Source organism: Mesoplodon mirus (genome assembly GCF_964341445.2).
Source record: "Mesoplodon mirus genome assembly, chromosome: 14".
In the NCBI taxonomy this organism is placed as follows: Eukaryota; Metazoa; Chordata; class Mammalia; order Artiodactyla; family Ziphiidae; genus Mesoplodon; species Mesoplodon mirus.
In genome coordinates this window covers 987,172-1,009,694 of record NC_138990.1, presented here as the reverse complement: position 1 = coordinate 1,009,694, position 22,523 = coordinate 987,172, and the positions used below count along the sequence as shown (strand labels likewise).

The 22,523-nt window shown below is 37.7% G+C and overlaps 1 protein-coding gene across 1 annotated transcript in view; it reads right to left on the bottom strand.

Annotated features, from left to right (window-relative positions):
- Nucleotides 1-625: 625 nt before the first annotated feature.
- The window catches only part of TACR1 (tachykinin receptor 1), a gene marked incomplete at both ends in the record, with an annotated part of 91,069 nt that continues 69,171 nt past the window's right edge, over nucleotides 626-22,523 (bottom strand). The window contains 3 exons of the mRNA XM_082642270.1: nucleotides 626-917; nucleotides 2,457-2,653; nucleotides 9,732-9,882. Coding sequence (XP_082498396.1) covers nucleotides 626-917; nucleotides 2,457-2,653; nucleotides 9,732-9,882 — 640 coding nt within the window. The remainder of the gene's footprint in view (nucleotides 918-2,456; nucleotides 2,654-9,731; nucleotides 9,883-22,523) is intronic.

Sequence of the window (22,523 nt, the reverse complement as noted above, 5' to 3'; positions counted from 1 at the left end):
TGCTGGGGACATAATGCAGATAAACTTGAGGCTCTCAATCCCATACTGCACTGAGATATTGAGATGCCAAAAAGGGGCAGAAGTATGCCTTCTTTTCATGGGTCCTTAGAAGAGAGTGTTACATCTTTCATTCAGATTTTATGTGGCTCCTCCTTTTGTTCACCTTATCAAGCAGAGGCTGATGCAGTATGAGCCACCAGCTAAAGGAAAATAATCTAAGCAAGACTGAGAACACCTTTATTGAAATAAGACGCAGCTCTAGGCAAACAGATCAGTCGGATCTGTTGCTGCATTGCAGGAATTACCCTGAAATGATTGCCAACATGCAATTAAAGTTAATTCTAGAATCTTGGAATGGATTGTAGAGAAAATCGAGTCTAACCTTCCCATTGTACAGGCTCAGAGAAGTTCGATGATTTGTTTTGGGTCACACAGCATGTGGGTGGCAAAGACATAGAAGAATGCAGGTTTTTGACTCCAGAATAGAATGTTTTTCCTAAACTATTCTGACCCTTTCACAAGCTGCAAGAGTGTTTCTTATGGTCTCTATATTGAGGATTTATCCATGCATGAAATGAAGCAAGACAAAGACAAAGGTGACTGCGCCTACTGAAGGCCCTGTAGTCTAGGAGAGCATGTTGGAGTAGAAGCTGAAGTTCTCCATCATGGTCTTAGAGTCGCTGCGAGAGGAGTCATTGGAGGTCTTGTCCAGGGATGAGGGCATGGCCTTGGGGCCTTCCTCCAGGTCTTCCTCATGGGCTCCCACCACTGTGGAGACAGTGGTCTCCAGGCGGCTGACTTTATACACACTGCTCTGCGTCTGGAGGTACCTAGTGGATTTCATTTCGAGCCCCTCATAGTCACCAGCACTAATGAAAGGGCAGCACCGAAAGGCTTGCTTGAAGCCCAGACGGAACCTGAAGAGAGAGTGGAAGGAGAGGTAATCCTTGAGTATGGCCTCCTTTCAGAGGGTATTCCCACCATTGTGGTAGCTCTTTAATACGTGGACATACCCAAATGTGACACTGTGTTATTATTTTTTAAATTAATTGACAGCTGAAGATGCTAAGGGTAAAAAGATTCAAAGGTCAGTGATCAAGGTCAAATCCAGGACTAGAACCCAAGTTCATGTGAAATGCATGTCTGTACTTAGGGTGGCTGTTAAAATATGCTGCCTCCACTGGTTCAGGGTCAGCTGATTTTGGGTCAGTTCAACATCAGTAAAAACATTCACCAAGTGTTTACTATATGCACAATACTGTGTCAAGACTCAGTCCTTTCCTTCAAGTAGCCCACTGACTTTCTGCCAATCATGTCCCTTCAGAATCAGCTTTTGGGAGATTAAACTTAGAAATGTTTAGGCATGTTATGAGGCTCCTAGAAGAAAGATAAATCCATGAGTTAGACAAACAAGACCATTTGGACAAGTCCCAGGGAATATCTGTCCCCAAATTCATAACACCTGAGTGTCTCATTCAGAGAAGGCACATTATAGGCTGATAACTGTTGGCTATAAATGCGACAAGGCATTTTTCCCTCCCCCTCCCCTCCTTCTCCTGCCTCCTTTTTCACAGAGGCTGAGATGGTGCTTCAGATGAGTGAACTGCCACCATGGCATACCAGCTGCCTCTTGGGGACTCTGCACAGAGTGGTGAATTCCCTATTGCTGAACACCATTCTAGATGGCTCTCCCTTCTCTTACTTTTCTGAGGTTGGCTTCCACTTCAGGGAAGGTTCTTCTGGCCCCTGTGGCCAAGTAAAGGCAGAATCAGGCCTTTGAGGCTCTGACTTCTTTTTGCTTACCCTGTCCTGCTGGAAGTGCTGGAAGAAACTGGACAAAGCTGCCGAGATTTTATGATGGGATGGGAAGAAGAAAATGAGAGACCAGAGAAGGGAAAAGATGCCATGTGGTGGATAATTATTCTAGGGACGTCAATCTCTCTCTTTCTCTCTTGTTCTCTCTCAGTCTCTCTCTCACTATCACTCTCTGACTCTCTCTCTGATTCTCTTTCTCTCTGTCTGCATGGACAACCCTCTGTGCATGGAATCCATAGAACAGATTGAGCAATTCATGAACTTGATCCAGCTTGCAACCTGCTTTATATATATTAATCACAGAGGATTTTTTATCTGCCCCTGCACCCCACCCTCTACTACTGACTTAGTAACGAGTGTTTAAAAGTCAGAAGATTTCACATAAAAGCATGGATTTCTGGTTCATCTTGGAAAAGAAAAAAAAGTCTCCTCAGGGCTCATATTCCTGCATGGTGACAAGAAGACAATTTGTCTTTGTAGTCCCCAAGTAGCCAACCTAAATGAGGAAAGCCAGCTGTAAGACAAGAGGGAGTGGTAAAGACTACAGAGAACTAATCATCCCATGGTTCAGGCAGCAGGGATTGAACAGTGTGATGATTAGTTTCTTGTCGTGGAGAGAGTATGGGGGATGGGGTTCTTACCTGTCATTGAGGCAGCAGTAGATGATGGGGTTGTACATTGTAGAGCTCATGGCCAGCCACATGATGGCCAGGTAAACCTGCTGAATAAACTTCTCCAGGTAGAGATCAGGGTTGATATAAGGCAGGAGGAAGAAGATGTGGAAGGGCAACCAGCAGATGGCAAAGGTGCATACAACAACAATCATCATCTTAACCACCTGGCAAGAGGGTGAGACAGGTGAGACCACCAGCACATCCTACCTTTCTCATGGTTATTTTCTCTCTTATCCTTCCCTCTGACTGTGCACAGTGTGATATGGAGTGTAAAGTAATTATAATAACACCTTTCAAGGTGGAGGAAGGACCATTTGTATGTAGTACCAAAGGACATTGATTATGTCAGTGATTCTCAGAGGGTGGCCCCAGGACCAGCAACATAACCATAACTTGAGTACTTGTCAGAAATGCAAATTCTTGGACCCCATTCCAGGCTAACTGAATCAAAAAGTTTGAGTGTGTGGGTCCCAGAATTCAGACTTTGACAAGCCCTTCTGATTATTCTGATGTGCACTCATGTTTGAGAACTTCTGTGTTATACCATACTTCTGGGCAATGACTGGAGAAGCCAAGGGAGACCAGATTAATGAGCAAAGGGGAATGGGTGTTCAGGAGGGAAAGACCCAGGAATGGGGAGGAAGCAGCAGAGGGAAAGGGGCAATGAGCCAGAGCAGGCTTCTACGTGTGAAGACTCAGGGAGAGGGAAAGAGAAGGGGTGGGATTTGGACAGCTGCAGCAAGGGAGTGTCAGATGTTTAAAGGGGATATTAATAACATGGTTTTATGAATACTGGGTGATATAACCCATTCCTTTTTATTCCCAAGAAACCTTCAGAGAAAAAATGATGACCTAAGAGAGGTGTGGCCAAGATAGTGGAGTAGGAAGACACTGAGCTCACCTCCTCCCATGGGCACACCAACTAGTTACAGAGCAGCTATTAATGAGAACGACCTGAAGACTAGCAGAAAAGATTTTCTTGAACTAAAGATATAAATAAGGAATCACAGTGAGATGGATAGGAGGGACAGAGGTGCAGTATAGTCAAGACCCATACCCCTGGGGAAGTCACCCCCAAATGGAAGGATGATCACAATTGCAGAGGTCCTCCCCAAGGAGCAAGAGGTCTGAGCCCCACATCAGGTTCCCCAGCTAGGGGGTCCTGCACTGGGAAGACAAACCCTCAGAATCTCTTGCTTTGAAGGCCAGCAGGGCTTGCACACAGGAGGACTAGAGAGCTGTAGGAAACAGAGATTCTGCTCTTAAAGAGTGCACAAAAAATCTCACATGCTCTGAGTCTCAGCACAGAGGCAGTGATTTGAATGGAGCCTGAGCCAGACCCACTTGCTGACCTTGAAGAGCCTCCTGGAGAAGAAGGAGGCAATTGGGAACATCCCTGGGGACAAAAACACCAGTGGCAGCCATTTTAGGGAGCACATTCTACCATGAGGACACTGGTTTTGGCAAATGTCATTTTGGAGTTCTTCTAGCCTATCAGCTCTGGGAGGTTACCCACCCACCAGTGGGCTGGTACCAGCCCCAGGGCCCTCATAGACCCACAGCCAACTGCCCCAGGACCTGGCCCTGTGCACCAGTGGGCCAACAGTCACAAGGCAGGGTCGGCAGTGAACTGGGCTGGGGGGCAGCCTCACCTACCAGCATGCCCACAGTAGTCAGTCCCACCACAACAGAACGGCCCACACAGCACACATAGGTGGCACACCTAGAGCATATAGCTCTGTTGATCAGAGGAGAGTGTACTGCTGGGCCCCACAGGACAGTTCCAACACAAGGCCACTTCTCCAAGATCAGAACATGTAACCAACTTACCTAATGCACAGAAATAAGTACAGAGAAATAAATACACACAATTTGAGGAGACAGAGGAATATGTTCTCAACAAAGGCATAAGACAAAACCTCAGAAAAAGAACTAAATGAGGTGGAGATAAACAAGCTACTTGAAAAAGATTTCAAAGTAATGATAATAAATATGCTCAATGAACTTGAGAGAAGAATGGATAAACACAATGAGAATTTAAATAAAATTAGAAAATATAAAGAAGAACCAAACAGAGCTGAAGAATACAATAACTGCAATTAAAAATTCACTAGAAGGAATCTACAGTGGATTAGGTGATACAGAGGAGTGGATCAGCAAACTGGGAGACACCCAAGCTGAAGAAAAAATTAAAAAAGAAAATAATTAACAAAAAATGAGTGTAGTTTAAGAGACCTCTGGGACAACCAAAGTGTACAAATATTTGCATCATAGGGGTCCAAGAAGGATAAGAGAGAGAGAAAGCATCAAAGAACTTATTTGAAGGAATAATAGCTGAAAAGTTCCCCAATCTGGGAAAGGGAACAGACATCCATGTCCAAGAAGCACAAAGAGTCCCAAACAAGATGAACCCAAAGCAGTCCACACCAATACACATTATATTAATATGGCACATATTAAAGATAAAGAGAGAATATTAAGAGCAGCAAGAGGAAACAAATAGTTACATATATGGGAACTCCCATAAGACTGTCAGCTGACTTTTCAGTAGAAATTTTGCAGGCCAGAAGGGAGTGGCACCATATATTCAAAGTGATGAAAGGATAAAACATGCAACCAAGAATACTCTATCTGGCAAGGCTATCATTCAGATTTGAAGGAGAGAGAAAAATTTTAAGACAAGCAACAGCTAAAAGAATTTAGCACCGCTAAACTGGCTTAATGAGAAATGTTAAAAGGACTTCTCTAAGGGGAAAAGAAAAGACCACAACCAGAAATATGAAAATTAGGAGAGGAAAAATCTCATTGGTTAAAGCAAACATACAATAAAGATAGTAGATCAACCACTTATAAAACTAGTAGGAAGATTAAAGACAAAAGTAGTAAAATCATCTATATCCACAATAAGTAGTTAAGGGATACACAAAACAAAAAGATGTAAAATATGATGTCAAAAACATTAAATGTGAGGGTGGGCAAATAAAAATGAAGGGTGGTTAGAATGTGTTCAGACTTAAGTGGTCACCAACTTAAAAATAATCACATGTGGGATTTCCCTTTGGTGCAGTGGTTAAGAATCTGCCTGACAGTGTGGGGGACACAGGTTCGAGCCCTGGTCTGGGAAGATCCCACATGCCACAGTGCCCATGCACCACAACTACTGAGCCTGCACTCTAGAACCCGTGAGCCACAACTACTGAGTTTGCATGCCACAACTACTGAAGCCTGCACACCTAGAGCCCGTGCTCCACAAGAGAAGCCACCACAGTGAGAAGCCCTCACACCACAATGAAGAGTAACCCCCACAACCCGCAACTAGAGAAAGTCTGCATGTAGCAATGAAGACCCAACGCAGCCAAAAATAAAAAATAAAAATCACATGTGTATGTATATATAGTTTGCTATATATAAACCTCATGGTAACCACAAACCAAAAAATCTCTAATAGATACACATGAAAAAAAAATAGAAAGGAATCCAAACATAACATTAAAGGCAGACATTAAACCACAAGGTAAGAGAGCAAAAAAGAGAGAAGAAAAAAGAACTATAAAAACAACCAGAAAACAATTAACAAAATGGCAATAAGTACATTACAGACCAATATAACTGATGAACATGGATGCAAAATCCTCAACAAAATATTAGCAAACAGAATTCAACAATACATTAAAAGGATCATACACCATGATTGAGTGGAATTTGTGCCTGGGATGCAAGGATGTTTCAACATCAGCAAATTAGTCAATGTGTTACATCACACTAACAAATTGAAGAATAAAAATCATATGATCATTTTCATAGATACAGAAAAAACTTTTGACAAAATTCAGTATCTTTTTATGACAAAAACTCTCAACAAAGTAGGTATAGAGGGAACATACCTCAACATATAAAGGCCATATATGACAAACCCATAGCTAACATCATACTCAGTGGTGAAAAGGTGTAAGCATTTCCTCTAAGATCAGGAACAAGAAAAGGTTGCCCACTCTCACTCCTTTTATTCAATGTAGTATTGGGAGTTCTATTCAAATCAATCAGACAAGAAAAAGAAATAAAAGATATCCAAATTAGAAAGGAAGAAGTCAAACTGTCACTGTTTGCAGATGACAAGATACTATACATTGAATATCCTAAGGAAGCCACCAAAACCCATTAAAACTAATAAATTCAATAAAGTTTCAGGATACAAAATTAATATACAGAAATCTGTTGCATTTCTATATACTAACACTGAAATATCAGAAGGAGAAATTAAGAAAACAGTCTCATTTACAATTGCATCAAAAAGAATAAAATACCTAAGAATAAACCTAACCAAGGAGGTAGACAACTTGTACTTGGAAAACCATAAGGCCCTGATAAAATAAATTGAAGGGGACACAAGCAAAAACCAAGATATAGCATGCTCACAGATTGGAAGAATTAATATTGTTAAAATGACCATACTACCCAAGACAACCTACAGATTCAATGCAATCCATCAAAATACCAAAGGCAATTTCACAGAACTACAACAAATAATTCTAAAACTAATACAGAAACACAAAAGACCCCAAATAGCCATAACAATCTTGAGAAAGAAGAACAAAGCTGGAGGCATTATGCTCTTGATTTCAAAAACATACTAAAAGCTACAGTAATCAAAACAATATGGTACTGGCACAAAACAGACACAGAGCTCAAAAGAACAGAATAGAGATCCCAGAAATAAACCCACACCCATATGGTCAATTAATCTATGAGAAAGGAGGCAAGAATTATAGTGGGGAAAATACAGCCTCTTCAAAAAACCATGTTGGGAAAAGTTGACTGCTACGTGCAAAAAAAAAAAAAAAAAAAAACTGGATTACATTCTCACATCATATATAAAAATAAATTCAAACTGGATTAAAAACTTAAATGGAAGACCTGAAACCACAAAACTTCTAGAAGAAAACAGAAAGCACCCTTTTTGACACTGGCCTTAGCATTTTTTTTTTATTTGTCTCCTCAGACAAGAGAAACAAGAGCTAAAATTAACAAATGGGACTACATCAAAGTGAAAAGCTTTTGCACAGTGAAGGAAACTATAAACAAAACAAAAAGGCAGCTTACTGAATATTTGAACATAATATATCTGATAGGGGATTAATATCTAAACTATACAAAGAACTACTATAACAACATCAAAAAAACCAAACAACTGCATTAAAAAATGGCAGGGACCTGAAGAGATGTTTTTCCAAATAAGGCATACAGTTGGCCAAAAGGCACATGTAAAGATGCCCAACATCACTCATCAAACCAAAACCACAATGAGATATCACTTCACACATGTCAGAATGGCTATATCACAAAGACAGCAGATAACAAGCATTGGCAGGGATGTGGAGAAAAATGAGCCTTTGTAAACTGTTGGTGGAAATGTAAATTGGTGCAGCCACTCTGGAAAACAGTATGGAGATTCCTCAACAAATTGAAAATAGAACTACCGTATGATCCAGCAACTACACCCCTGGGTATTTATCCAAAGGAAACAAAAACACTTTGAAAAGATACATGCACCCTGATGTTTATAGGAGCATTATTTACAATAGCCAAGATATGGAAGCAACCTAAGTGTCCATTGATAGAGGAATGGATATAAAAATATATTATATATATATATACACACACACACACACACATACAATGGAATATTACCCAGACATTAAAAAATCTTGTCATTTGGGACAACATGGATGAATATAGAGGGTATTATCCTAAGAGAAAGTCAAATATCACATGATCTCACTTATATGTGGAATCTAAAAAACAAAACAAAGAAACAAACAAAACAAAAGCAGACTCATAAAGATGTAGAGAATAAAAGGGTGGTTGCCAGAAAGAAGGGGGATGGGCAGGTGGGTGAAATGGGTGAAGGGGATTAAGGGGTACAAACCTTAAATAAGTCATGGGGATGTAATAATCAGCATAAAGAATATGGTCGGTAATATTTTAATAACTTTGTATGGGGACAGATGGTTACTAGAATTATTGTGGTGCTAGTGGATGCAAATGTCAAATCATTATGTAATACACCTGAAATTAACATACGATTGTAAGTCAACTATATTTCAATAAAAAAGAAAAGCTATCTAGCGTCCACACAATGAAATACTATGCAAAGAAGTACCAAAAGAGAAAAATAAAGAATGAGAAATCTCTTTCTATATTGATTTTTGAAGATTTTGTGGATATTGTTAAATATAAAAATGAGAGGAAGAACAACGTGTATTTACTATTTGTGTAAGAAAGAAAAGAATATATATTTATTTGGCTTATAAATGCATTACAATATCTGAAAGGATTAACAACAACTGTGGTTATCATAGTGTGTGTGTGTGTGTGTGTGTGTGTGTGTGTGTGTGTGTGCGTGCATACACATTTGGGAACTGTGTAGATGGAGGACCTAGAAAGGAGGGAGCCCTTTCATGGTAAGACTCAATATATTTTTTGACTTTTAATTTTCGAATAATTTAAGACTCCCAAGAAGTTGCAAAAATAGGTCAGAGAGTTCCCAGGTACCCATCACACAGCTTCTCCCAATGATATCATCTTACATAACTATGCCACATGATCAAAATCAGGAAACTGATGATAGTGCAATACTATTAACAGACTGCATTTGGATTTTGCCAGTTTTTACATGCATTTTTTTGGTGTATAGTTCTATGAAATTGTATCATATGCAGAGATAAGTGAAAAACCCACAGCAATCAGGATACATAGCTGCTCCATCATCACAAAGAAACTCACTCATGCTACCCCTTTGTAGACAGACTCTTCCCACAGTACTAATCCTGGCAACTCCTAGTCTGTTCTCCATCACCATAATTTTGCTTCTTTTAGTACTTTTTGATGTTTGAACCAAGTAAGTGTACTATTTTGTCAAATTTTAATAATAAAAGAGAACTGAATATATCTTCATGCTTTTGTAGTTAAATATGTGTGTTTGTGTTTTAATGACTTGACAGTTTTCAATTAGCCTTAAGGCGAGAGTGAGGTGGCTTATACCTGTACAGGCAGGCCTAGGTTACGAAAACATTGAAGAAAGATCTCTTCCCTCCCCTTTCCTCCACTCCCTTCTATTGTTCCCAGGACCCAGGGAAGTTTTGTGCCTGCTGCCTCTGGGTCTCCCGAGGCTCTGGGGCTCATAAGCTTGCCGGTCTGTCACATATGCCAGGGTGGGTTAAGTGCTGCTTGCCCTTTGCTCACCTTGCGCTTGGCAGAGACTTGCTCGTGGTAACGGTCAGAGGAGTCCCCAGGGATCTCGCTGGCCCACAGTGTGATGCCCACTACAGTGTATGCATAACCTATCACCAGCAGGGGCAGGAAGTAGATCAACACAGTCACACAGATGTGGTACCTGCAACAAGGTGGATGGAAGGGGTCAGTTCAAGAAATAATAGGGTTGGTCAAGCCTTGACGGTTACATTTCTCAGCATTTGCCATTAATAAGCTTTGATGATAAGGCTAGCCGCCTGCATTGGATGGATGGGTGATATGTTAATGGATAAAGTAGAGAAAGAAAATCTCTTCAACTTATGTTTTTCTTATGGACATTTTCCATAATGGAGATTCCTATTCAGAATGAAAAGAGAAGAACAAACACTGATCAGAGGGAACTGAATCTGTTGTATATCTATGGCAATTTTAGTTGATGTTAAGTTCAATATTGCTTACCTCTCCCTCCAAAGAGAAAATGCAATCTAAGGCTGCGTTAATGGAAGTATATTCTCTAGAATAAAGGAGGTGATTTTACTGCTCAATACATACTTGTCAGATTTAAACTTAGGGTCAGTTTTGGTGCAGGGACATAGACTAACTAGTACATTCAGATGAGAACCATCGTCATGGTTAATGAGACAATCTATCCTAAATGACAAATGGCTTCACGGATATAAGCATAATTATCTTGGAGAGAGATAAGACTTATCCTAGAATAAGAATCAGTAGGTGAGAGCCACAAAGTTTAAGCTACTTCTAGGCCTGGTCCTTAAATATATATCTCCAGATGGAAGCTGTCTGGGTCTCTGAATTACCACTTAGAGTACAGATACCAAATGATTTGAGTCTGATTGGAATATGAGAAAGAAACAAACCTTTGCAGTGTTAAACAACAGATTTTGAGGTTTCTTACAACAGCACAACTTATCCTATTCTGTTTAAGATGAAACTCATTGTAAGTTGGACATTTTAGTAAGTTATTTGAATTTTGAGAAAGAGTATTTTTTCTCAGATGGTCCTTGGCATGTCTGGCTAGTTATAGGCCTTTCCCTCTGATGTGAGTTTAATGCAAAGCCTCAGCATTCCTGATAATAATAATAATAATAATAATAATAATAATAATAATAAGAAGAAGAAGAAGAAGAAGAAGAAGAAGAAGAACAGCTAATATTTTAAGGGGTTTACTCTAGGTCACTGTGTGCATAATAACATTAATGATAGTATTAATAGCTGAACTGGAAGTTAGACTTTATTGAGTGAAGAGCACAGTGCCATGCACTTTACTGGCATTATCTTCTTTAATCCTCAAAACAAATGATTAGGTAGATACTATCATAATCCCATTTTGTAGATAAGGAAACCAAAGCTTAGAATTTAATTAACTTTCTGAAATTCACAGCTGGTAAAATGAGGAGCTGAGATTAGAACGCAGGACTGTGACCACAGAGCCAGCTTCTTGTCACTGGAGAAAAGTCACCCAGTGATATATATTTTTTTTAATTTTTTAATTTAATTTAATTTATTTTTTATAGAGTAGGTTCTTATTAATTATCTATTTTATACACATTAGTGTATACATGTCAATCCCAATCTCCCAATTCACCCAACCACCACCATCACCACCACCACTTTTCCCCCTCGGTGTCCATATGTTTCTTCTCTACACTGTGTCTCTATTTCTGCCCTGCAAACTGGTTCATCTGTACCATTTTTCTAGGCTCCACATATATAAGTTAATATATAATATTTGTTTTTCGCTTTCTCACTTACTTCACTCTGTATGACAGTCTCTAGATCCATCCACGTCTCTACACGTGACCCAATTTCATTCCTTTTTATGGCTGAGTAATATTCCATTGTATATATGTACCAAATCTTCTTTATCCATTCCTCTGTTGATGGGCATTTAGGTTGCTTCCATGACCTGGCTATTGTAAATAGTGCTGCAATGAACATCAGGGGGCATGTGTCTTTTTGAATTATGGTTTTCTCTAGGTATATGTCCAGTAGTGGGATTGCTGGGTCACATGGTAATTCTATTTTTAGTTTTTAAGGGAACCTCCATACTGTTCTCCATAGTGGCTGTATCAATTTATATTCCCACCAACAGTGCAAGAGGGCTCCCTTTTCTCCACACCCTCTCCAACATTTGTTCTTTGTAGATTTTCTGATGATGCCCATTCTGACTGGTGTGAGGTGATACCTCATTGTGGTTTTGATTTGCATTTCTCTAATAATTAGTGATGTTGAACAGCTTTTCACGTGCTTCTTGGCCATCTGTATGTCTTCTTTGGAGAAATGTCTATTTAGGTCTTCTGTCCATTTTTTGATTGGGTTATTTGTTTTATTAATATTGAGCTGCATGAGCTATTTATATATTTTGGAGATTAATCCTTTGTCCATTGATTCATTTGCAAATATTTTCTCCCATTCTGAGGGTTTTCTTTTCATCTTGTTTGTAGTTTCCTTGGCTGTGCAAAAGCGTTTAAGTTTCATTAGGTCCCATTTGTTTATTTTTGTTTTTACTTCCATTACTCTAGGAGGTGGATCAAAAAAGATCGTGCTGTGATTTATGTCAAAGAGTGTTCTGCCTATGTTTTCCTCTAAGATTTTTATATTGTCTGGTCTTACATTTACATCCATTTTGAGTTTATTTTTGTGTATGGTGTTAGGGAGGGTTCTAATTTCATTCTTTTACATGTAGCTGTCCAGTTTTCCCAACACCACTTATTGAAGAGACTGTCTTTTCTCCATTGTGTATCCTTGCCTCCTTTGCCATAGATTAGTTTACCATAGGTGCGTGGGTTTATCTCTGGTCTTTCTATCCTGTTACATTGATCTATATTTCTGTTTTTGTGCCAGTACCATATTTTCTTGATTACTGTAGCTTTGTAATATAGTCTGAAGTCAGGGAGTCTGACTCCTCCACCTCCGTCTTTTTTCCCCTCAAGACTGCTTTGGCTATTCAGGGTTATTTGTCTCCATACAAATTTTAAGATTTTTTTTTTGTTCTAGTTCTGTAAAAAATGCCCCCGGTAATTCAATAGGGATTGAATTGAATGTGTAGATTGCTTTGGGTACTAAAGTCATTTTCACAATATTGATTCTTCCAATCCAAGAACATGGTATATCTCTCCATCTGTTTGTGTCATCTTTGATTTCTTTCATCAGTGTCTTATAGTTTTCTGAGTACAGGTATTTTACCTCCTTAGGTAGGTTTATTCCTAGGTATTTTATTCTTTTTGTTGCAATGGTGAATGTGATTATTTCCTTAATTTCTCTTTCTGATCTTTCATTCTTAGTGTATAGGAATGCAAGAGATTTCTGTGCATTAATTTTGTATCCTGTAACTTTACCAAATTCATTGATTAGCTCTAGTCACCCAGTGATATTTTCTTCTACTATTTATGCTTATTTTCTGCAATACTTTTTTTCCAAAAAGGAAAACCCACTTATTCACTCAATTTCTCCTTTATCAAGAGTTTGTTTTCAATCACTTCTTTGCAAAGCCCCACAGTTTTACCACTTATTCTGCCTCCTCTGAATGCTAAAATTTGCAACTTGAAGAAACTTGAAGAGTTCTTAAAGTAACAAGCCACAGATTCAGCAAAGCAGGGTGTTTAGTGCAAGCTGTTATGTACAGATAGGTTGTTCCATGCAGACAGGCTGTTCTGTGCATACAGGCTGTTCCGTGCAGACAGGCTGTTCTGTGCAGACAGACTGTTCAATGCAGACAGGCTGTTCCAGTCTTACCAGACTTTCAATGTTCACTTTGATTGTCTCATCTGGAAGACTTCTTGGGAGCCTCAGTTCTCTAGTCACCGCAGCAGTGACTGCATACTGGTTTCCTACCTGATCTCAGTCCCTCTTCCTGATTGCTGTATAGATACTGCTTGAAATCAAAATGTTTGGAGACTATGGTGTCAGGGAGACCCTGGGAACGTGCAGGTTGCATCTACTTCTTCTATCTGTAAGAACAGCCCTCTCTTTTGAAGACCAATACTTACTTGGTGATAAAAACATGTTAACTGAGCTTTGTGGGGTCTTTCCCTCAGAGTGCTGAGCATATTTTTGGAATCAGGGATGTGATGGGAGAATACTGCAGTCAAGTCACAGGTACTCCTTACCTTGGACCAGTGGTTCTCAAACTTAAACCAGCCTCAGAATCACCTAGAGGGCTTATACAAATATGGATGGCTAGGCCCCACTCTGGGCCCCACCCAGTTTCCAACTTAGCATGCCTGAGGTAAGTCTGAGAATCTGCATTTATAACAAGTTCCCAGGTGATGCTGCTGCTGGTTCTGGTTCAGGGTTTGTTTTTGTAGGCCCTTTTCTTCTCTTGTGTTTCCCACTTAGAGAAGCTCCTTTAGCATTTGTTGGAAAGTTGGTTTGGTGGTGCTGAATTCTCTTAGCTTTTGCTTGTCTGTAAAGCTTTACATTTCTCTGTTGAATCTGAGTGAGATCCTTGCTGGGTAGAGTAATCTTTGTTGTAGGATTTTGCCTTTCATCACTTTAAATATATCTTGGCACTCCCTTCGATCCTACAGAGTTTCTGCTGAAAAATCAGCTGATAACCTTATGGGAATTCTCTTTTATATTATTTGTTGCTTTTCTCTTGATGCTTTTAATATTTTTTCCTTGAATATGAATATTTGTTTTTTAGTTTGATTAATATGTGTCTTAGTGTGTTTCTTCTTGGGTTTATGCTGTATGGGACTGTGTTTCCTGGACCTGTGTGGCTATTTCCTTTCCCATGTCAGGGAAGTTTTTGACTATAATCTCTTCAAATATTTTCTCAGACCCTATCTTTTTCTCTTTTTCTTCTGGGACCCCTAAAATTCGAATTTTGGTGAATTTAATTTGTCCCAGAGGTCTCTGAGAGTGTTCTCATTTCTTTTCAGTCTTTTTTCTTTATTCCATTCCATGGCAGTTATTTTCACCATTCTGTCCTCCAGTTCACTTATCTATTCTTCTGCCTCAGTTATTCTGCTATTGATTCCTTCTAGTGTATTTTTCATTTCAGTTATTGTGTTGTTCGTCACTGTTTGTTTGTTCTTTAGTTCTTGTAGGTCCTTGTTAAACATTTCTTTTATTTTCTCAATCCATGCCTCCATTTCTATTTCTATTTGGATCATCTTTACTATTGTTACTCTGAATTCTTTTTCAGTTATGTTGCCTATTTCCTCTTCATTTATTTGCTCTTGTAGGTTTTTACCTTAATCCTTCATCTGTAACATATTTTCTGGTCATCTCATTTTTTTTGATGGGTGGGGCTGTGTTCCTGCCTTGCTGATTGTTTGGTCTGAAGCCTCCACCACGAGTTTGCAGGCAGTTGGATGGAGGCAGGTCTCATTGCCGACATGAGGGCCTCTGGGAGAGCTCACACTGACTAATATTCCTGGGACCTGAAGATCTCTGTTAGTCCAGTGGTTTGGACTTGGTGCTCCAACCACAGGTGCTCAGGTCTCCTCTATGTTAATTACATCAGTGGTTTGTCTCATACATTGTGGGTTTTTTTCCCTCACTTTGTCATTTGGCAAACTCTCTCATGGAGTTTCCTGGCATTCAGTATTTAACAAATATATCTATACCTGTATCTATATCTATGTTTATACTCAAACCAACCATCTCTTTCATTTTAGTTTTGTCTTGAGTGTTATTTTTTGAAAGTTTTCTCTCCTTTCCAATATATTTGGAATTTATATTCATTTTAAGATGTGAGAAAGAAACACATTTTTATGATTAGTGCAGAGTTTCACCAGAATATATATTATGGACAATATTTCTGTGAGATGTTATCAGGGGTTAGTCAAAAGAAGGATTCTATGATCAAGTAAATTTGGGAAACACAAGGTTTAAATGAAACCATCAGGTTTCTTTACTGAAAAATTATCAGAGTGGAGCCTATTCATTACAATATTATTTGAAATAGCAAAACACTAGGAGCAATCCAAATATAAATCAATATCATTCCAGATAAATAAGTTATGTTTTTTCTATACAAAGTAATACTATGCAGCTGTAAAGAAAAAAATGAGACTATTTGCTCAATATTAAGGGGAAAGGATATCTAAGTTAAACTGTAAGTGGAAAAAACAAAAATATGGTATGTCATATGACACTTTGTGTTAAGAAAGGAGACTATTAGAATATATAGTCAAACCCTTTTTGATAAGCAGAAAGGAATTTTGGAAAGCTCACAAGAAACTAAGAACAAAACAGATGGAGAGATATACCATGTTCTTGGATTGGAAGAATCAATATTGTGAAAATGACTATACTACCCAAAGCAATCTACAGATTCTATTCAATCCCTATCAAATTACCAATGGCATTTTTTTAAAGAACTAAAACAAAAAAAATCTTAAAATTTGTATGGAGACACAAAAGGCCCCAAATAGCCAAAGCAGTCTTCAGGGAAACAAATGGAGCTGGAGGGATCAGACTCCCTGACTTCAGACTATACTACAAAGCTACGGTAATCAAGAAAATATGGTACTGGCACAAAAAGAGAAGCATAGATCAATGGAATAGGATAGAAAGCCCAGAGATAAACCCAAGCACCTATGGTCAACTAAACTATGAGAAAGGAGGCAAAGATATGCAATGGAAAAAAGGCAGTCTCTTCAATAAGTGGTGCTGGGAAAACTGGACAGCTACATGTAAAAGAATGAAATTAGAACGCTCTCTAACACCATACACAAAAATAAACTCAAAATGGATTAGAAACCTAAGTGTAAGACCAGACACTGTAAAACTCTTAGAGGAAAACATAAGCAGAATACTCTTTGACATAAATCACAGGAAGATCCTTTTTGATCCGCCTCCTAGACTAATGGAAATAAAAACAAAAATAAACAAATGAGACCTAATGAAACATAAAAGCTTTTGCACAGAAAAGGAAACTACAACCCTCAGAATGGGAGAAAATATTTGAAAATGAATCAATGGACAAAGGATTAATCTCAAAATATATAAACAGCTCATGCAGCTCAATATTATAAAAAACAAATAACCCAATCAAAAAATGGGCAGGAGACCTAAATAGACATTCCTCCAAAGAAGATATACAGATGGCCAAGAAGCACATGAAAAGCTGCTCAACATCACTAATTATTAGAGAAATGCAAATCAAAACCACAACGAGGTATCACCTCACACCAGTTAGAATGGACATCATCAGAAAATCTAAAATCAAGAAATTCTGGAGAGGGTGTGGAGAAAAGGGAACCCTCTTGCACTGTTGGTGGGAATGTAAAATGATACAGCCACTATGGAGAACAGTATGGAGGTTCCTTTAAAAACTAAAAATAGAATTACCATATGACCCAACAATCCCACTACTGGGCATATAGCCAGAGAACACCATAATTAAAAAAGACACATGCCCCCCAATGTTCATTGCAGCACTATTTACAATAGCCAGGTCATAGAACCAACTTAAATGCCCATTGACAGAGGAATGGATAAAGAAGATTTGGTACATATATACAATGGAATATTACTCAGCCATAAAAAATAATGAAATTGGGTCATTTGTAGATACGTGGATGGATCTAGAGACAGTAATATAGAGTGAAAAGTAAGTCAGAAAGAGAGAAACAAATGTCGTATATTAACGCATATATGTGGAACCTAGAAAAATGGTACAGATGAACCAGTTTACAGGGCAGAAATAGAGACACAGATGTAGAGAACAAACATATGGACACCAAGGGGGGAAAGTGGCGGGGTAGGGGTGGTGCTGTGATGAACTGGGAGATTGGGATTGACATATATACACTAATATGTATAAAATGTATAACTAATAAGAACCTGCTGTATAAAAAATAAATTTAAATTTAAAAGTTCAAAAGAAACTAAACAATGGTTAGAGGGAGAAATCTTTTTTCTGATTACTTTTTAAACTTACTGATTTTTAAACCACATGAATATATTATATAAAGAAGTAAATTTAAAAATTAAAAACTGGAAAGCCTCTTAAAGGCTTCAGTACACTAATGTAATTTTGACTCTCTAAGTTGTGGGTAGCTGTGAGTTATGTGCTTACACACAATGGTTACTTATAAACTCATTCAAGTTACAAAATCCTACAGAATTTGGGGTTCTCAGGTTTCCAAAAAAATTATGGAAAAATCATTTCAGAATTCACATGTTATCTGTAGCATATACTATATACAAAATTTTATATTCTTGGGTTTCTGTGTGTGTGTATGTGTGTGTGTGTGTGTGATTTCTATTCTGTTTTTTATTGACCAATTCTATCCTCAGTACTGAGTATTTTCATATCTGAAAGAGTAAGCCACTTCTTATATTTCTTTTTTTTTATTTTGCTGACATCAAAATTAATTCTTATTTTTCAACATTTTCTTGAACTATTTTTATCCATTTACTCTTTCAGATGATTTGCTTTATCAGCCACCTAAACATACTTGTTGGAATAGTTTGAGAAGAACTGATATCTTCATGGAATTACATAAAAACAGAAGGGTGTTTCCACATTTTTGGCTATTGTGAATAATGCTGCTATGAACATTGGTGTACAAAAAAAAAATGTATATAGAAGGGAGACTGTTTCCTATATACCCTTAGATACTTTCCACGTTTTGGATCATGTGAAGTGTTTCTCAAATATTCTGTTATGCCATTCAGTAAAGTCTAAAATAGCATGATTTTTTGTTTTTCTTCATATAATGCCTATTTCTTAATTTTCTGGGGTTTTGTTTGTTTCTGTTGTAAAGAAGATGTGTTATTCACTTTATTTTCTCAAGGATTATTGCTGATATAAACTATTTTTTTCTTTAATACATATTACCTTTTAAAAAATTTATTTTTGACATTTATTGAGAAATATATATACTTCCCTTTGACCAATTCATTTGATAAAATAAAATAACAATTTACTGATAACTTACTAACGTTATTGCTGGAAGAAGTCATGCTCAAAAAATAAAACATTGCTATTTTAATATAATATTGAATTCTTTTGTGTGGATCTCTTATCTATAGTTGGAAATGGAATTGGCCTAAATGTTTGTTTTTGGAGCTTAGTTTGTCAACTTTTTACATTTAGGTCATACCAAATGCGTATAATAAATTAGCAAGTTCTCCATATGGTTCCGAACTCATTAAGAGCTTATAAGGTATTTGAAAGAAATTTTCTGCACAAATTTTGATTCCATTGCCTTTTATAATTGTAACTCTTGAACAGTATTTTCATTCTTCCCCTCTCAAGCTGCATTAATGTGATTTACAGTTTTGTAGAAAATTGTCCATTTACTCTTACATTCAATTACACTTTCAGGCCTGGTTGTGTTTTCTCTTTCAGTAAGTTCAGGTATCTCTGGAAATTTAACATGACAGCACAAAGGAATACCAAATTTGGTAGTCCCATCTTTTTCAGGCTTACACTTTCACCTCCAAATTAGGGGTTGCCATATGTATTGCACATGACTTCCCATGGTAGCTACTGCCTCCTCTTTGTCTCTATCTGTGCAATATCTACCAGAAAGGTAGTGAAATTTCTAGCATTTTTATGGCAACCTTCCTAGTTTCTGCATTAATGTAGGATTTTCCTTCTCCTTCGCCTTCTTTTTTTTACTTTATTTACTGTAACGATTTTGTCCGAGAGTCAGGGTTAAACACTTGCTTTTATGCAACCATTTTCCCCTGAAATATCAATGCACTTTTCCTTATCAGTTTAACTGCTTTCCATCAACAGCAGTGGCAATACTAGGAGTGCTGGGCTATATAAATGTAGTGGGTGTCAGGGAGGAGATTAATCATAGAAGCTAGCATAAACAGTCCTGGAACCACAAATATGCTGACACCCTTTTGGCAAGGCCTGGAGCAGCTTGGTAAAGGATCCACACTTGTTTTTTATTTGTGAAATAATGAAGAATGTGGAAAATTGGGGAAGTAAACTGCAGGTACTTTTTCTAATATTCTTTTTTCCTTCTTATTCTCCACCAGTTAGTTGATTTTTAATTTTCATTATTATTAATGAAACTAAAGGATATGTATAAATGTAAATATTTCAGCTAAGATGATGGGACATGACATACAAAAGACAAAATGCTATAAATAAAGACAGTCTTCTGTTACAATTGGTACTAATAAAGAATTATATTAGAGGACCTCTCTGGTGGTGCAGTGGTTAAAAATCCACCTGCCAGACGTAGAGAATGGACTTGAGGACACAGGGAGGGGGAAGGTGGGACGAAGTGAGAGAGTGGCAGTTACATATATACACTATCAAATGTAAAATAGATAGCTAGTGGAAAGCAGCTGCAAGCACAGGGATATTAGCTCAGTGCTTTGTGACCACCTATAGGAGTGGGATAGGGAAGATGGGAGGGAGACACAAGAGGGAGAGGATATATGTATATGTATAGCTGATTCACTTTGCTATACAGCAGAAACTAACACAACGTTGTAAAGCAATTATACTCCAATAAAGATGTTTAAAAAAAAAAAGAATCTGCCTGCCAATGCAGGGGACACGGCTTGGAGACCTAGTCTTGGAAGATCCCACATGCCACAGAGCAACTAAACCCGTGTGCCACAACTACTGAGCTTTCATGCCACAACTACTGAAGCCCATGCACCTAGAGCCCATGCTCTGCAAGAAGAGAAGCTACCACAATGAGAAGCCCGTGCACTGCAACGAAGAGTAGCCCCCAGTTGCCACAACTAGAGAAAGCCCGAGAGCAACAATGAAGACTCAATGCAGCTAAAAATAAATAAATAAAATGAATAAATTTATAAAAAATAAAAGAATTATATTAGAGTTAATATATCCACATTCATGTACACTTCCACAAAATCTCCAGGTAATTGTAGTCATGAGTGATGCTGTTTTCTGACATAGTTTCCTTTCCCAGGACTATTGGTAATATTTGTAATTCAGATAAGCACATCTTACTTCATGCTAAAACTTTACCACAAAGTTATGTACAAAGAAGTTTAATTAACAGAAAATGACATATGACCAATATTAATAAATGATTCAGGGAAGCTGAAATTCCCCAGGCTGCCTAAATCTCATTCTTTGGGATGTATTTCTCATTTTTCATCCTTATTACAGACTTTTACTTGGCCGTATTGGTGAGCCCTCTGATAAAGAAATATTGGCTCATTCATCTTCCTTGTCCTCAGGGGTATTTCCCCATAACCTTCCAGGGCCACGGCAACTTGACAGCCTGGATAGCATCCTCAAGAGTGGGCTTGGATCCAAATAATTTTGAAAGCTACTGAATTTGCATTTTGCAAAGCCAAATATTTCTTCTTTATACTTTAATTTGTCTTTTACTGTGCTTTTTTTCTCCATCGGGAAGAGTTACTTTTGGTTACCTGTGAAATTTTTCTTCCTCACCAGTCAATCACTCTACCATTATAGGACTTCCTAGGTAGTGTCACAGTTTCATGAGAGCAGTCACAGCTGCCAAGTTGCTAAAATTATGGCAGGACTCAATCACAAACTATGATAATACTATATTAATAATGAACTCAAGTCTCCAGTTTCATGAATGTTAGAATAACATTCCATAACTGCAGATTGTAGACATAAACAGTGGATGGCAGAAGACATTGAACCTGTCCCTGCAGGGATCTAGGGATGTAGCTAGAAGCAGCCTGCTTATGAAGTTTGCTGTTTTGTCTTAGTAGTTAGCTAAGGGAAATCACTAGAATAATCAATTTTCAAAGAAGGAGATTAGTTTAAAAAACTATTATTTACATATGCATACACACATATATGTTCACATCAAATTGTAGAAACATGTTTAATGACATAAAAAATTCTTTATGATACGGTAAATGGCTGATTATAAAATGTAAATAAAAATGATTCAAACTATGAAAAAAATTCAACCCCATTCCTAATAAAAGAAATGTATTTTTAACTTTAGTGGGTAAAAATCTAAAATCTTGATAATACAGTCTGTTGATGAGGCTGTGGAGAAACAGAGACTTTCACACATTTCTGGTGGGAATGTAAATTAGTATGGAGGGCAAATATAAAAATTTGACTCAGCTATTCCATTTTTGGGATTTTTATGCTCCACATAGCCTTACATGATAAATGTAAAGGTTTTTCATGACAGCACTCCAATAGCAAAAGGCTGGAGACAATCTCAAGTCCATTAAAAATGACTGGTTAAATAATATTGTACATTTATAACATGGAGTACTGTGTAGCTGAAAAAAAGAATAGAGAAGCTCTTCATGAACTGATATGAAAAGATCTCTAAGACGTATTAAGTTAAAAAAAAAAACAGGGTACAGAACAATGTGCATAATAAGCTACATTTTGTGTTACAAAAAGGAAAACAATCTATATTTGTGTTGACTTGTAGGTACACAATACACTTCAAAAGAAACTAAGAACAATATTTCCCTGGATGGAAATTCATCAAAATGTTAGAGCCTTTGTAAATGATGGTAATATGGGTGATTAAAGAAATTATAAGAATTTTCATTATACCCCATAATTTATTTATATTTTTAAATGCAAAATGAAGTTTTAAATGATTTTCCAGGAAGATGAACCAAGTCTATCTGTAGCATTTTGTAACCCAGAGGTACGTGCTTATGAATAATAGCAGCAAGGGATGAGTGCTGTGGAGAGACTATGGGCTTGTTCTCTGGTTAACATTTGTCACATCCTTCCAGGGACAATAATTTGTCCTAACCTCCCTTAGACCAATTGGAAAAATTCCAAATGGGATGACACTTAGGAGTTAGCAAGGCAAAATGCAAGTAACCATGAGAATGAAATGG